The sequence below is a fragment of the Gracilinanus agilis genome, chromosome 5, assembly GCF_016433145.1.
Source record: "Gracilinanus agilis isolate LMUSP501 chromosome 5, AgileGrace, whole genome shotgun sequence".
Taxonomy (NCBI): domain Eukaryota; kingdom Metazoa; phylum Chordata; class Mammalia; order Didelphimorphia; family Didelphidae; genus Gracilinanus; species Gracilinanus agilis.
Window position 1 is genome coordinate 272291530 of NC_058134.1, and position 17480 is coordinate 272309009.

Here is a 17480-nt window from a genome sequence, read left to right on the forward strand (position 1 = left end):
TCCTCCTCCTCCTCTTCCTCTTCCTCCTCCTCCTCCTCCTCCTCCTCCTCTTTCTCCTCTTTGTCTTTCTCTTTCTCCTCTTCTTCATTCTTTCTGGAGGATTTGAATCCAGGTCCTCTGATTCCAAATCTAGTATGCCTTCCAGTGGACCACATTTCTTCCTCCTTCTCCACAGCTGTGGATAGAGCTTCTGAGAGCCTAGAATCAGGAAGACCTGAGTTCAAATCCCACCTCAGATACTGACTAGTTGTCTGGTCCCTGGCAAGTCACTCGATCTGTTTGCCTTAGTTTCTTCAACTGTAAAATGCAGATAATAATAGCACCTACCTGGAAGGGTCCTTATGATCAAATGAGATTTTTTTTTTTTCAAGTACTTGGCACATAGTACCGGGTATATAATTGCCTATTCCTCCATCTTCTGCCTTGTTGCCCTCTCCCACCAAGACTCATGGGAATGGAGTCAGGAAAGGCCTATCTCTTTTTTTTGGGGGGGGGTCCTATGACCATAACTAAGCACCCCTCTGCTAGATTTCACTTCAACCATCAGAGGAGTTGGAAGCTGGGGGTAGGGAGGTGGGGATGGTAATGGGGAAGAGAGGAGTGCCCCCTTCTCAGGGAGAACAAGGCAGCAAAGAATTCATGGAGCGTGAATTAAGTGAGTGAGCTTCCAGGGGATGTAGGGGAAGAAGGAGTTCCGAGACCTACACACAGAATCACAGACAACCTGGGAAAGGATTTTAGAGGCTTCCTAGGATCAGAGATTTATAACTAGAAGAGATTTTGGAAGTCTTTCACTCAAACTCCCTCATTTGACAGAAATGGCAGCTAACAAAGATTAGTGACTTGCAGAGAGTCACTCAGTAAGATCCAGGGAGGATATGGATTCCGGTCATCTTGCCTGGGGCCGGCAGAGCCCTTGGCTTAGAGTTAGGAAGACCTGAATTCAAATCCAGCTTCAGACACTTATTAGCTGAATGAGGTAAGTCACTTAATCTTTTTGGCCTGTCTCCTCTGTAAAATGAGAAGGACCCTGAGCAAGTCACTTAACCCTGTTGACCTCAGTTTCTCCATCGGTAAAATGAGCTAGAGAAAGAAAATGGTAAATCACTTCAGCATCTTTGCCTGGAAGATCCCAAACTGAGTCACAAAAAGTCAGACACAACTGAACAATGTCTTGCCTCATTCCTTCCTTTTGCAGATAAGCAAACTAAAATCTGGAAAGATAATTGAGAACAGAGACTTCATTTTTTTGTCTCTGTATCCTTAGTACTTAGCACATACCACTTAGCAGAAGTAGCACTGAGTAATAGCTAGATACTGGACTTGGAGGCAAGAAGATGACCTGAGTTCAAATTCTGCCTCAAATAAATATTAACTATAGTACCTTGTGTACCTGTTTACTCATTTGTAAAAGGATGGAGTTAAATATGGTACGGTGAGAAGAACATTGGCTTGAGTCATCACCTGTGTGACCACTTAATCTTCCACTAGCCTGGATGGCATTGGAGGTCCTTCCCAGTTCTAAAGCTATGTGAAATATTTGTTAACTAGTATGTGGCATGCCTGGGTTTCAAACTTGCATACTATGACTCCAAGTTCAGTGTTCTTTACAATGTATTGCTACCTTGTCCTACTGTCCAAGACTGAAGAAATGAGGTTCCAACTTTGCTCCCCTCCCACCCTCCATCAGGCTTCCCAAATTCCAGACAATGTGGGGTTGTAATGGAAATGGTCCTGAATTTAGAGTCAAGCCCTGGGTTCAAATTCCAATGTGATCTTGGGCAAGATATATAGAAGTGTATCTAGTTTGTCAGAGCGATGAGCAATTGGAGAGATCTGGATAAATTTCTTAAAGGAGGTAACACTTGGAGTGAGCTATGAAGGAGGGGAATCTAAGAGCTGGAGGTCAGGAGGGAATGTATTCCAGACTATTTATTGTACATGCCCAACCGAAAGTAAAAATTTATGAGTGAATAATAATAGATGGATGAGAGGTATTTGTCCAATGTGTCCAAAACCAAACTCGTCATCTTTCAATAAACCTCACCCTCTTCTATTTTTGTTTTTTAATGTCTAATTGTAAATCTTTTGGTTTTGCATCATCTACATTTTCCAAAAAATTGCTCCCAACACCTGCCCTCCCCCCACCCCCACCAGAGAATAAAAAAGGAAAAATAGCTCAACAAAACTAACCAATACATAAATCAATTTAGACATTATCAGTGGGGTCCAACAGTCATGGTACAGAGCCTTCTTTCTCCCCTACCCCCCACCTCCACAAGGAAAGATAGGAAATAGCTACTTTCTCCTTCCCTTCCCTCTTCTTCTTTTCCTTTCCCTTGCCTTCCTCTCTCTCTCTCATCCTCTGTTTCTGCCTCTGTCTCTCTTTCACACACACATACAAACATGTCTCTTTTTGGTCATTATTTCGCATTTAGTTTCACCCTATTTTTTTCTGAGGGAAGTCATCCTCATAGGATTTTAGGATCATAGCAATGAGTCATTGAACTACAAATCCAAAGACCCCTTCCACTGATCCACATTGCTTCTCCAGTTCTTCCCCTCTACACGTATTCCACAACATATCTCCCATTCATCCCCTTTGGTCAGCTCATATAGTCACCATCCCATTTTAAGCCCTAATCATCTCATCTGGACTATTACAACTGCCCCCCAATTGACCTCCCAACCTCCAGGTTCTCCACTCTCTAATCCATCTTCAACACAGCTGCCAAGAAGTTATTCCTAAAACACAGACCCAAATATAATCTTCCCCTGCTCAGGAAGCTCCAGTTATTCCCTCTTGCCTCTAGGACAAAATGCTAAGCCCTCCATTTGGCACTTGAATGTCCTTTAGGATCTGGCTCTAACCTTTCTTGACGTTCCTTTCCCCCACATTAGACTAGAAGGGAGTGACCTTCAAATCAAATGCCTGCTGGATTTCTCAGAAATGACATTCCATCTCCATGCCTTTGAACAGACAGCCCCTTCTACTTTCTTTGGACCTCTCCTATGTGTTTTATGATCAAATTCTTGTAATAGTTATTTGTATACACATTTTTTCTCACCTAGATCTTCTCACCTGCTAGATTGTAAACCCTTCAATGTCAACAACTCTATTATTTTACCTTTTTATCTTTCCTGACTAGCACAGTAATAAATGTTTGCTATTGAACTGAATTATCTTATTGTGGGTGGAAATTGGCCGACTATTTTATTACCAAGTGTTTAAAGTATGTGGTATTAAATTGGTATTGTAAAATAGAACCTTGGATTACCATTTAGGGTTGGAGAAACAAACTGAATCAGCTCCCTGTGAACCAAAGGAAACTGGCAGTGCCTCTGGCTAACCCAGAGATGGGTGAACTGCCTAATGGATCCAAAGGGACTAGTCATTCTAGTTCTAGGAGAAGGCTGACATCCAAAGACCCTGGTAAAGTACCACGGGATTCCATGAAAGCCAGAACTTACCAAGCTGTTATCTTTGAAGCAAGAAAGACAGAGGATTTAAGTCCCAAGCGGTGGATGAGAAACCACAAGCAGTGAAAGGGGCTCCCACATGTAAGGCAGCCTTTAAAGACTTCGGGCAATAGGCTGAGATATCAGGGAGATTGATAAGTGAAGTTGAGTTTCACCTAAAGGAAAGAATCAGCCTTCTCTGGGTTGATGAGGTTGCTAGGATACCACCAGGCTGATTCTTGAAACAGGTCAAGATCTAGAACAGAATTTCGCAGACAGGGTCAGACACTTCACTGAAATCTTCTGCATCATGCTAAATGTGACAGCCTTGAATTCTGTACACCAGGGGCTTTTGTTTGATGGGTTCTTTTCTCTTAATTTACCTAGAAATTTTTTTGCTTTTAACCACAAATTAAGAGGAGGAAGAATTTTGTCCATGCTCAGGCTAGAAGTTTGTGGTTTAGTTTTAAATTTAGGTTTTTTTTTTTTTTTTATTTTGTTTTGGGGGGAATGAGGAGACTGGGGAAACCTGACAGCCCCAAGGTCAGTCTCTTGCCAGTGGCAGAAAAAGAGGAAAGTCACCCCTTTCATAAGGGATTTGGGATCAGCCCACAAGAGCTCTTCTTGGGGTCTCCAGGGTTTTACAGCACCTATTGCTATATGAATGAATCAGGGCACCCTGTCACTTTCACTCATCTTCAAACTTGTCTTGGGTCAATCAATAAGCAGAAGTGCCTGCTATGTGTTACAATGGGCAACTAGGTGGCACAGTGGGTAGAGTGCCAGGCCTGGAATCGTGAAGACTCCTCTTCCTGAGTTCAAATCTAGCCTCAGACCCTTACTAGCTGGGTGACCCTGGGCAAATCACTTCACCCTGTTTGCCTCAATTTCCTTATCTGTAAAATGAGCTAAAGGAGGAAATGGCAAGCCATTCCACTATCTTTGCCAAGAAAATCCCAAATGACTAAACAACATGTGCCAAGCACTGTGCTGTTATGGACACAAAGAAAGAAAACTAATTAAATACTCAAGGACCTACATTTTTTTCATCTTTACCTTCTGTCTTAACACTAATTCTAAGTTAGAAGAATGGCAAGGGCTAGGCAATTGGGATTAAGTGATTTACCCAGGGTAACACAGCTAGGAATTGTCTGAGGTCAGATTTAAACCCAGGCCCTCTCAACTCCAGGCTTGATGTTCAATCTACTACTTAGCTGTCCATGGGAAATTCTAATAATGAAAACACACATAAATAAACTCAAGATATATATGAAAAGTGGATTTCAAGGAGGGAGCCACTAGAAGCTTGTAGGGATCAGAAAACACCCTAGCAGGCCACGGTACTTGAGCTGAATTCAAAAGAAACTAGAAAGTAATGGATATAGGGAAGAAGAGGGAAGAGGAAAGCAAAATTAAGAGTCAAGTATGGGTGGAATGGGGCAGGCAGCTAGGTGGTTCAGTGGATTGAGAGCCAGGTCTAGAGATGGGAGGTCCTGGGTTCAAATCTGGACTCAGACACTTCGTAGCTGGACAAGTCACTTAATCTTCCTTGCCTAGCCCTTACTGTTCTTTTGCCTTGGAACCAATACACAGTATTGAGCGTAAGGGGGAAGGGAAGGGTTAAAAAATAAAAAGTCAAGGATAACTCCAAGGCTGTGACTATGAGGACTGGAAGGATGGGGATGCTCTCCACATGGAGTAGTTGGTAGAAGAGAGGTTGGAGTGGGGGAAGACAATGAGTTCTGTTTTAGACATGTTGAGTTTGAGACATCTACAGGACATCTTAGTTGGAAATATTAGTAGGCAATTGGTGATTTAAGAGTGGAGCTTGGGAGAGAGACTGGAGCTAAATATATATGCATCTGGAGATCATCTGCATCGAGGTGCAAATGAGACCCAAGGGAGCAGATGATCTCACTGAGAAAGCTGTTCTTTCTCTGAGGAAGAAAAGGAGGAAAAGGGCACAGAAGAAGAGATCTGGGTTACAGCCACAGATAGATGTAGGGTCATGGATGATGCGGAAACAACTACTGAGAAGCACCAACTCCCCCAGGAAGGACAAGAACAAGTGGAAGGAAGGCCAAGGAAGCAGTATCCCAGCAACCTAGGGAGACTATACAGAAGGAGAGGGTAAACCTTTGACTGTGTGGATCCCAACAAAAATGTGGCAAGTCTTCGAAGAGACAGGAAGCCCAGATCATCTTGTCTCCTTAGGAACCTGTAAGCAGGCCAAGAAGCAAATATGGAGCAACTGATTGGTTTAAGATTGGAAAAGGAGTGTGATGAAGCCGTATAGTGTCATCTTATTTATTTAACTTATTTGCAGAGTACATCATGGGAAATGCCAATCTGAATGAATCAAAAGCCAGATGTCAGGTTGCTGGGAGAAATATCAATAATCTTAGATAAGCAGATGATCCCATTCTGATGGCAGAAACTGTGGAACTAAGATGCCTCTTTTGAAGAGGGTGAAAAAAAAGGGAAAAAGCTGACTAGAAGCTTAACATGGAAAAAAACTGAGATCTGGGTGACTGGTCCCATAACTTCCTGGCAAAAAGAGTTAGAAGAAATAGTGGCAGTGGCAGATTTTATATTGTTGGGCTCAAAGATCACTGCAGATGATCACTGCAGCCAGGAAAATAAGAGGCTTGTTCCTTGGAAGGAAAGCTATGGCAAATCTGGATGATGGACTAAGAAGCAGAGATATCACCTGTTTGTACAGTCAAAGTTAGTATGGCTGTGTGAGCTGGAATGAAAGGAAAGTTGATCACCACAAAATTGCAGTGCAGACAGAGACTTCTGAGAGTCTCTGGGAAAGAAAGGAGCTCAAAGCAGTCAATACTTATAGAAATTAATTTGGACCGTTCATTGGAAGGTTGAATACTGAAACTGAAGCTTAAATATTTTGGCTACAAAACAAGACAACAGGACTTGTTAGAAAAGACTCCTTTGTTGGGAAAGATTGAAGACAGGTAAAACGGATGCAGAGAATGAAATGGATAGAGTGTCATGGAAACAAAGAGAAAGGGATGCAGAGGATGAGATGGATAAGTCTCATGGAAACAAAGGAACATGAACTTGGATAGACAGTGGAGGATTGTAGGGTCTGTCATGCTGTGGTCCACACCATGAATCACCCAGAATCAGACACAGCTGAACAATAAATAATCAAGCTCCAAAGGCTGCACAGATCAGGAAGGAGACTGAGAAGCCATTGGTTTGAGTGATGGAGTCTTGATCTAGAAGATTTAAGGTAATTGGTATAGACTACTTTTTTCCAAAACTTGGGGGGAAAAAAGGAGATGTAGAATGGCATAATTGGGGAGATGGTCAAGTGAAAATTGACTAACTTTACTTCGTTATTTATTCATTAGTTTGAGTTAATAGTCTGCTGTGTACTTATTTAAACCTCCTATGGCTTAGTCAGTGCCACCAAGGGAGTTTTTCCTATCCTAAAGATTTTTTTTTTTGGTTCTACTTTCTGAGTATAAAGGAGAGGCACCTTGCTAGCACAGTGGATAGAATTGGGAGGTCCTGAGTTAAAATCTAGCTTCAGACACTTCCTAACTTTGTAACCCTGGGCAAGTCACTTAATCCCCATTGCCTAGCCCTTATTGCTCTTCTGTCTTGAAACTTATTTTTAGGGTTTTTTAAAGAGAAAAGTGCAACGAAGTTTATTCTGATTTTTTTTCTTAGAAGCACAGAATGTAAATCTGAACATTAAATATATAAGTTGGGAGGCAGTTGGGGGGGGGGGAGTTCAGTGGATGATATTTCCTAGGTGTGTGACCCTGGGCAAGTCACTTAATATCAGTTGCCTAGTTCTTATCATTCTTCTCTTGAAATAAATACTTAATAATGATTCTAAGAACAAAGGAAAGGTTTTTTTTTTAATGTAGAAGTTGGGGCAAGCAGAGAAATTTCTCAAAAAGTGGATGATTGATCCAAGACCATGAATTCTTTCCACCTCCAAATTCTACTCAGCCAATTTCATTGAATTTTGTTGCTTTATGCTACTCATGTCTCATGTAATATTCAGAACAATTCTTCAACAAGATTTTATTAAATATCTTGTGCTCAGAGGGCAATTTTAAGTGTTGGAGGTAATAGAAAACGTGGAAACCTAAGAAATATATTCAAAATGGAATAAACAACAGTCAAGTTTGGGATACAGTTAAACACAACATAATATGTCAGTGGAATACTATTGCATCAAAAGAAATGGCAAAGACACAAATTCAGAGCCACAGAGACCAGCGATTCAGGAAGGCCCAAGAGTCAAAAGATCATACACAATGACTGCACTGAGACAAACGAAGCAAACCTGGAAAAGCATGTTCAAAGCTATTGTGGAATTCAATGGCCAGTCCTTTGGAGAGCCCCATTGCCACAGGACACACAGAGGAACAGGTTTGGAGCTGGAAAGGACCCCAGAGATCACTGTCAGTGATGGAGAATGGAGTCCTGGGTCCGGAATCGGGGAGACGTGAGCTCAAATCCAACCTCAGTCACTCATTCGCAGTGTGGTCCTCAGGCATACCACTTAACTGCTAGCAGATTGCCTCAGTTTCCTCCACTGCAAAATGGGGATATTAGCACCCACCTCTCCTCTGAGGTTCACTGTATTTGGATTTGTCACTCAAAGTCCCAGTAGAATTTATCTATCAGTCTTCAGAACATTCTCTCCCCTTTCTCAAATACAATCTGAGATCACGGTCACCTTCTCTATACACCAACTCCGGTTATAGCAGAACTCTTCCATACATGGTTTCTCTTTTTGTATATTTTTATTTCACTATTTCCTAAGTTCGTGTAAAATTTTTTTAAGTGGTTAAAAATTTTTTTTTGAGTTTCCAATTCTCTCCCTCCCTCCTATCCTTTCCTTGAAAAGGCAATTTGTTGTAGACATGCTGAACATAATTTGTCTTTAAATACTCTAAATTCTCAGTTCCTCAAGCTTTGGCTCCCATAAAGTCCTATAATCTACCTTAGCAACACCAAATGACCTAGAATTTGGATGAATACCAAGTTAGCATTTATATAGTGCCTACTATGTGCCCCTGGCACTGTGCTAAGGGCTTTACAAAGATTTTCTTGATCCTTACAGTAACCTTGGGAGGGAGGTGCTATGAGGACCCCCGTGCCTCTGTGGATTGGGTGGGATAGTGCTAGCAGTATTAAACTCAGTTAGACTGGTCTAGACCAGTCTTGGAAAGCCCTGAGAGCGCTGAAGAGGGCCAAGTACAGGAGAAAATGTTGTCCTGAGCTTGGGAACCGTGAATGTACTGTTCTGATTTCTTTTGCTGTTGCCTCTCCCCAGGGAATGGCCACAGATTTGCTCTCACCTGACCAGATTCCATCCCTCCTTGTGCCCCAGCCCCCCAAAGCCCGAGCTTCATTCTCAACGGGTTCTATTTTCTGTTTCTCAGACATCTCACCGATTGCCACGCCACCCCCAAGCGCTAACTAACTTCACCATCTTCCCTCCCAAGCTCAGCCCCCAGGGTGGCCTCCACTCACTGGCCCCTATTCTGCCCACCTTGGCCAAATGCCAACTCTAGATTATTCCCACCGTTTTTCTCCCATTTTTCAAGGTGCTGCTGAATGGAGCAAGAAGAGCACATTCTAAGACCGAGCGAATTGGGGTCACACTACATTCCTCTAAGCTCAGCGGGACCCCAACCTCACGCTTTTACTCCAATTTTATCCTTATGACTTATGCCCCACAGTCTGCTCCAAACCTCTCCTCCTTCCTCCCTTAGACAGACAGCTAAGGACCACGTGCTCTGAGCTTCCTCAAAAAGCTAATTTATCCTCAGTCTCTCCTCAGTCCTCCTCTCTGGGGAGGTGACCCTGGTGTGGACTTGAAGGCTTAGAGGGAGAGGTGAGGAAATAAAACTCCAGTCATGGGGTATAGTCGGTGCAAAGGTGCAGAGATGGTAAATGAATTCAGTTCTGAACTAATTTAGAAGAGAAATGGGGCCCCTGGAAGAGCCACTACCTTCATTTCGGATAAGGAAGGGCAATTCTTTACTGATGCATAAAGGGAGGCTTGGGGAGCCTCTGTATGGAGAGCTAGCAATGCACCACGGCAGGGAAGGCTGGCCTTTTCATCCCAAGCTCTTTAATACCATCCAGTACAGTCTGACACTGTTTATCCTCCACGCATCCTGCTGAGATCGGCTCCGAGCACCTCACCCCAAGCTCCCGACCGACCCGTGAAGTTACTTTGTATTTTCTTTATTTTATTTTGTCTCTATTTCCCCCAAAGGAAGATAAAACTTCTTGAAAATAGAACTGTCCCTTATTGTCTTCAGATCCCTAGTACCTGGCATGGAACAGATGTCCCAAGGGAAGGAAGGAAAAATTTCCTTGAGATTTCTCTCCCCTCTTCCTTCAAAATAAAAGTGTTGTCATTCCTGGAATATAATTACTATCCATCCTCAATGAGGAATGAAACCTTAAGTCTTTTAAGAATTTTTGCAATTTTTGCCTAAGGAAAAGAAATATTCTTGCTAATAAGCACTAAAGGAATTGCCAACATCTCTAAAAATTTTTAAACAAAAACTATCATTTTTGCCAGAGAAAATGAGACAGACACAAGGCACTTTAAAAAAATCTATAAGGCCAGACATATATAAAAACCCCTAATAAACTTTTAATTAGAGTTTTTTTCTTTTTGTGTTTTGTGTTTTTTTTAAACAGGACAAGTGACAAATTACATCAAACATCTGAACGTCTCAAATGTCTAGATTATTATACACATTCCCATCTGTCTTGCAGGAAGGGATATTGGTCAGCTTAAACAGTTGTAGGTAAAATATGCGGCATAATAGTACATATTACAATAATAAATGTACAATGTTTACATGAAATATATTTTAGAAGCAAGGGAAAGATGCATTTGCATCAAAAGGCGACCTTTTAAAATGCCACAACTATTTTTACATTCATTCTTGCAACAGGTCACAAGATGGGGTTCACTAAGCTCAAGTCAACAAATCACTATGATGCACATAAAATACAGCAAGATCAGTTACTTTATATATTATATATTTATATTTTCACACTTTAGCATCTGAGACGTAAACTGAGAATTTTCAATGTATTCTCTGCAGTTAACAAATCCACCTTTATTCTTCATAAACATGGTGCCCACAAAAGCACGAAGGTAAGGCACAATAGGGTTTTGTGTTGCAGAAGTGTGCATCATGTTTACTTAACCAGAAAACGTGCATTATCTGTGCAAGTTCATGCTGCAAACCCAACACATTTACAAAAACAAGAAGAAAAAAAAAAACAACTGAGCTTTCAACACAATTATTAGAACTCATGTATTTCCAGGCTTGCTATCTCTGCAGAATTCCTTCTGAAGATCTGCTGTATCAACAGGATATTAGGAGAGCCAATCAGAATAATACAACTAAATTTTGCTCAGCAATCATTCTTACTTAGAAATTATCAACAGTAATAAAATAACTTATTGATAGTTGAATTTTAATACTGAGGCACAAAGTAATTGTCACTTGTACATTTACTATAATTCCAGCTCTCAAACCCAAAATTGCAAATATTATTTGTAAAACAAATGTACATTTTATTGCAAAATGGTACACTGCTTCCAACTTTACAGATAACTGGGTGGTTAAGACTTTATTAAATTATAAATAGATTGGGAGAATGACTCAATCCCAAAGGTTCCTTGTCACAGTCCTGTTATAATAAATACAGCTTTTCACAAAATATTTTTCCAGTATCTGCCAATTGCTTCTTTATTGCTTACGTAAATTTGAATTCATTACAATTGGTATCAGAACTTTCACACAAAATCATAGCCAGACATTTTATATAAAACCTATAAAAGATATTTTAAACTGGTATCTAATACTTTAAGGTGTTTGGCTGATTGACCTAAGTGATGGTACAGCCTATAGATTTATATAGATTTATATAGAATATAAAACATGAGGTTATGAATAAAATAGGAAGCTTATTCACTGCATTAATGCAGACATCCTCACAGAACAGGACTACCTTTGCCACCACCAGCATTTACATATATATATATACAAAAACCAGTTTAAATATATCTGCATCCCTTCACACTATTATGTAACCACTAAAGCCAAATAAATGTCCCCATATTCCAGCGGCAGCAAATGAACCTCTTACAGCAACAGAAACCTAAGATTAATTTCTGAAATGAACAGTTTTACCTATCAGCCATCAGGAACCATATAGGTGGTTGCTTACAAAAACTCACATTCGTTAACGGGAAACTATGAAAATGCAAGAAGTCTTCTCTTCACCATGCTTTTATGTGGTTATTAAAACACTTCTTGGTGCAAATGCACAACCACCATAATGGAAAATGTTTAATAAATTCAATGTTCCTCATGCAAAATTTTAAATGCATTGGTTTATTTGCACTCCCCAAGTGACAGGAAGCAATTGCTCTACTTGTTCAATATTACTGCTAAGTCTCCTTGGAAACTGAAGATTTCTGGAACATTCAAGCAGACCTGTTTTCATCAATGAAAATATTACATACAAAAAGCTTTAAAAAAAAAAAAGGAAGACCGGCAGCCAAACAGGGATTTTCCTGCTGTGAATAATAGTCTTAGTAGTGGTAGAAACACTCTCTCAGGAGCCTCCCTGAGAATTAGCTGTGCCTGTCCGAAGACGGAGATGAGACATAGAGTTCATGTGTTTGTTGGATGGCTTCAAGGGAACGTTGCAAGTGAGTGCTTGGGGAAAGCGATGATGGTATCTGTCTAGTCGCAGGTATTTTACTGTTACCAATTTTCCTGTTGTAAAATACAAAGAATGCTTTAGACTAAGAAGAAATTTAGCTCTTAGGAGACAAAAAGCTACTGAAAGATGTACAACCCTGAAACAAAAATGAAAGTTAAATCTAAATAGTTTCCTCTTTCATTTGAAATGCCGAGTGATTCTGATACATAAAATCACATTTATCAAAATGTTTATAAAACAAAATTCTTACCATCAAACCATGAGCCATGTAATGCCTTGAAAGCTTTCCCAGCATATTCTGGAGATAGACATTTAACATAAACACAACCCTGTGATGAAATAATAATTACAGTCAGTTTAATTTCATTATGCCAAATCAATGAAATGAGTAAGTGCAAGCTAATTTACCTCACATGAGTTTCTGTCTACTGCAATATGAACGATGCCATCGTTATCACTACATTTTTCTAAAATTGCTTCTTGAATTGCTAGGTGCCAGTGATCCCCAATTTCCCTAAAATAAATAAATAAATATATTTTTAGGAGTTCAATGAAAATATACAAAATTATTTAACAAAAAACAATATTCTACTACAATTTGACTACCAGAATGCATTACTTTAAAAAGATGCAGAGTGATATTCAGAATGATACAAATAAAAATTTTAAGGTGTGTACCCTGAAACAACAGACAAGAGGACTTTGTGAAGTCACCTCCTGTCCGGCTTCCTGGGCCTGCCTCTAGAACTATCCCTCTGCTTCAAAAGTGCCTCTTCTAGTCAATTGGCCTTACCAACATGATATTCTAAAGCACAGAATGCTAAAGCTCCAGATACAGGCTCCTTCTTGCCTCTGGGATAAATGACAAACTCTTTTGTTCAAAATTCAAAACACTTCAGCATCTCCAGGCTTTTACCCATCACATCCTTGGATGACTCAATAGCATGTGGCACAGTCGTCTGGGGAGGGCGCCTCTAATGGCCTTTCTCCCAGTGCTTGCCCAGGCTGGGGCTTCCTATTCACCACCCCCTCGGGGCATTTCTAGCTCCCTTCAAAATAGAACTCAAGTACCTCTCCTGCCTCACAAAGAGCTACTACTTTTCCCTTCCCATGAAAACAATACGCATATATTTAATATGTACAATGTTTGTTTCTGCTGCTCTTTGGTAGGTGTCAAGTAAGAGCTGGTGGATTCATAGTTAGACTCATCCTAGGATTTGATGTTTTATGAACCTTTAAATGACGCCATGATTCCATCTCACATTTACCAGTGTTAACAGGATGGCATTCTTGACAGAAAAGGAACTGTGCTAAAAATATAGGACCAAAGTCGAGTGATTTTTATCCTTTATTAAAGGTCTTACTTTCTTACAATGTTGACTGTCTTTCTAACCACTGTGTAATGAGAACCTGTTACCCTAAGAACTACAATTCCCAGCACCCCACTTTCTGTCCTATGTGCTGACATAAGGAGGATATAAGTTTGTATAACCCTGTCTCTGTCTCTCTGTCTCTCTCTCCCCTCCTGTAATTGCAGCAGCTACCAGCAGTTTTTTTTTTTAAAACAGGCAGGAGAATTTAGTCACGTGGTCTTATTTTGTTAATTATCTTCTTATTCCTTCTCTTCTACTGATTATTAATAAACTTTATAAAATATAATATCTGGAGTACTAGACATAAATTTAAATCCTACACCACAGTGTTACATTTGCATTTTTATATTCCTATTAAATTTACATTTTTAGTAAAATAAAGCTTTCCTTATCATAAATTATGTATTTCATTTTTCTTTGAATAACTGAAATGATAATATTCTTAAACTTAAATAAAAAGCTTGTGTTTTTCTATTTTGAAATTTTACTTCCTAAAGAATGACAAATATTGCCCCATAAGTCCTTTTAATACTACCATATTTATTAAATAACTTCTAAGAGTTATTAGTATAATGGGCTGCTCACTCATGAGAAAAGAAAGAGATCTTTCACTTGGTTTTTAAAAAATTGGTATTAAAACAAATGTTCTACTACCTAAGGTATTTTTGTAATCACAGAATTTCTCATTAAGCTATTTGTTGTAATGAGCTGTAATTGAAAATTTTTAAGTGAACTGTTTAAAGAAAAGCAATGGAATGGAACAAGTTTCACAGATTCTTAAAACACATTATTCATAGTCCAAAGCCCACAGGTGCAATACCAGGAACTTTCATCTTTTGTTAGTTATTTACACATAAAGAAATGTTAGTAGAATATGATTTGGAGGGGAAAAAAGTATTTTAATCATTATGTTGGCTACATTCATGGTGATGAGGACATAACTAGAAAAATTTTAGAAATCACACGCACACACACAAATAAAAATAGGGGGCATATTTTCATTAGGATGTCAGATGAGACAGAAGGTCACTGCCAAGGCTTATCACCAAGTAGTTCCATGGTATGAAGTGAAATGGTTTTATGAGGGGCGGTTCCATGGGAAGGCATCCTCCATGAGAAATGAGGTCAGAAAAGGCCCCCCAACGCCAGCAGGCTGCTGAAGGTCTTCTGGGGAGGGCAAGGAGGCCTCAAGAGGCCAGACAAAGCCCTGGCGAGGACAGACACTGGCCTGGCAGAGATTTGGCTCAGGACTCCTGGAGGATGACGGCTTGACTCAGGCATATGGAATACACGCTCACAGTTCTGACTAAATACCTCAGCCTTCAAAGATCCACAGAACATCAAGATCACTTGGGAGCCATAATGATCATACTTACATAACAGGATCAAACATATTTCGAATCTTTAGGCATGGTGTCAGACTATTTGGCGGTGAATTTCTTCGGTCTAAATGAAATGCTAGAAAACACAAATAAATCAATTTTACTAGTATTTTGTGGTTATGTGATTTCGTAGATATATATTTATTTTTTTAAAAAAATGAACAAGTCTGCTTCCACCATTTAAAAAGAAGCAAGAGTTGTCAAGAAGTGATATTTTATATACCAGCAGCCTGGGGCAGCAATTTAAGCAGCTCAGTATTTGTTCACAAGGTGAAAATTCTAATAAAATTCAGTGGGTTTCTCTTTTTGCTCATGGTTACGGATCCCCTCAACTTCCACATGCACAGATGCTTATGAAGGTTTAGGCCTCTCCAGCCTTCTGTTGTGATAAGAGTTTCTACTAGGTTCTTAAACCAATCAACTGTAGACTTTCCTACATCTTCTGTCTAACATTCTGGCAGAGAAGAAAGAACATTATGTGCCCCAGAGAATGACTGAACTCACCTAATCCAAAATCTTACCCCCATGGACCAAAGAGTGGCCTAGAATCAGCATTAACACACTATCTCCAGAATTAAAAACTTTTATAGACTTACTTGATACACGTCTTTTCTTCCCAACTAGATGGCAAAGACCTTGCAGACGAAAGGCTTTTATCCTCCACAAGAGGAAGGAGTCAATTTCAGAATTTTTAGAGCAGTCTTTTGTGCTGAAAGTTGTATTGTCAAATACTGTGACTTTCTGATGTATAATTAATCTGCTTCTTTTCTTTCTTTCTCTCTCTTTCTTTAAATCCTTATCCCTTCTCTTACAATAGATACTAAACATCAGTTCCAAGGGAGAAAACAGTAAGGGCTAGGCAACTGAGTTAAGTGACTTGTCCAGGGTCATGTAGCTAGAAAGTGTCAAAGACCAGATCTGAACCCGTTTCCAGTTCTGACTCTCTATCCCCTGAGCCACTTAGCTGCCCCCATCTACTTTTTTTCTAGCTTTACTCAGTTGTAGTATAGTGGGTGTTTCATTATTGCTTGGGAGAAATAAAAGTTATAAAAATATATTTTTTAGAACTTGAAAACTTGGAACAGGAAATTATTGGAAAAATGGTTTTTTATTTTTATAAGTGTCTAATCAGAAACTGCAATTGCCCTTCTTGGCATAGTCAGAAAAAAAGGTTTATACGCTGTTTAGTATAATGCTATAAAAAAGAAAACTCAATTTCAGTATTAACAGTTATTATATAGTGGAAGAGTAATATATTAACAACTTAATGTAGAGCATTCACATTCTACCCTCTGAGGCAGCTGAAAAAGAACAATGGTTTTACAGTCAAGAATCCTGGGCAATCTGGAGAAAAGCCACTTGACCTATCTGCACATTTATTCACTTATCTGCAAAAATGTAAGTAAAAACCATTGTACAATCTACTTCACAAGGCTGTTGTGAAAATCCAATAAGACACTAGAAGCAAAGTGTTTTGTAAACTGTAAAATGCCGTGTGTGAGTACACACACTGTTAATATGCAATCTAACATTATACATATTAAAATAATTCCAGTATTTGTGAAGGTGTATATATATGGCCACATGCATGTGGGTATCATATTAAAGAAAGGGGAAAGTCTTTCTTTAAGATTATGAAGTCCTATATTAATGAATGGACTCCCCTGAAACCAAATTTCACCAAAGTATAATAGATTTAACTGAAAATTTCATTATACTCTACCTGGTAAACCCCAAGTGGTACCTTAGAATCTACTATAGCAAAGTTTAGAAGCATTGCAGTACAAGACAAAAAATAAGGGTTTTCCACTCCACAGATCTGAGTTTGAATACTAGCACTAATTTTGTTATTCTATGGCAACTCAACTTCTGGTCGTTGTTTTTTTCTCTTGTCACATGTGGATAATATTTAGACTAAATAAATTATAGGGCTATTACAAGAAAGGTAATTTGCAAAAACCTTAGGAATCTCCAGAAAAGTAAGCTTTCTTTTTTTTTTAAACTACTGAAGGCTGTTTAATTTATTATTATCATTATTAAATTAAATTAGAGTGAAAGTGCCAAAAAGAGGAAACAACACTGCCTCCTCCAAAGCGTATTTTACAGTGAGAACTCAAGTTCACCAAACTTTTTGAAAAGGAGCATCTCAATGGCATATTTTGTTTGGGGCCCAGTGTAATTAAACTCAAGACTCTCACTCTTTCCATTTTCCTTTTAAAAGTTATAGACCCCATTATACTTTAAGGGTTAGATTGGCATTTTTTAGGATGTTCTCACCATCTTGGAGCATCAGTCTCCAAATGACAAAATATCTAGTTTTTACAGTTCAGAAAAGCAAGTGAAAGCTTTGGACAAGCAATTTGAGGTCATTCCTCAAAATCTCCTAATTATCTTACTACAAACACTAATTATAAAACATTACATCAGGAGTACATGTCCATTAAAATTGGGCACTGGCACAAAATCAAGTCTGATTAGTTCTAAGTTCTAATGTGTCTTTTCTATACTTACA

The 17480-nt window shown here is 39.3% G+C and overlaps 1 protein-coding gene across 2 annotated transcripts in view; it reads right to left on the reverse strand.

The window, feature by feature from the left end:
* Window positions 1-10093: 10093 nt before the first annotated feature.
* The window catches only part of LEMD3 (LEM domain containing 3), an 80046-nt gene continuing 72659 nt past the window's right edge, over window positions 10094-17480 (reverse strand). For both annotated transcript variants that reach the window (XM_044678780.1, XM_044678781.1), the window contains exons 10-13: window positions 14963-15044; window positions 12622-12727; window positions 12464-12542; window positions 10094-12266 (exon numbers count right to left, since the gene is read on the reverse strand). In XM_044678780.1, coding sequence (XP_044534715.1) covers window positions 12103-12266; window positions 12464-12542; window positions 12622-12727; window positions 14963-15044 — 431 coding nt within the window. In that variant the 3' untranslated portion in view covers window positions 10094-12102. The remainder of the gene's footprint in view (window positions 12267-12463; window positions 12543-12621; window positions 12728-14962; window positions 15045-17480) is intronic.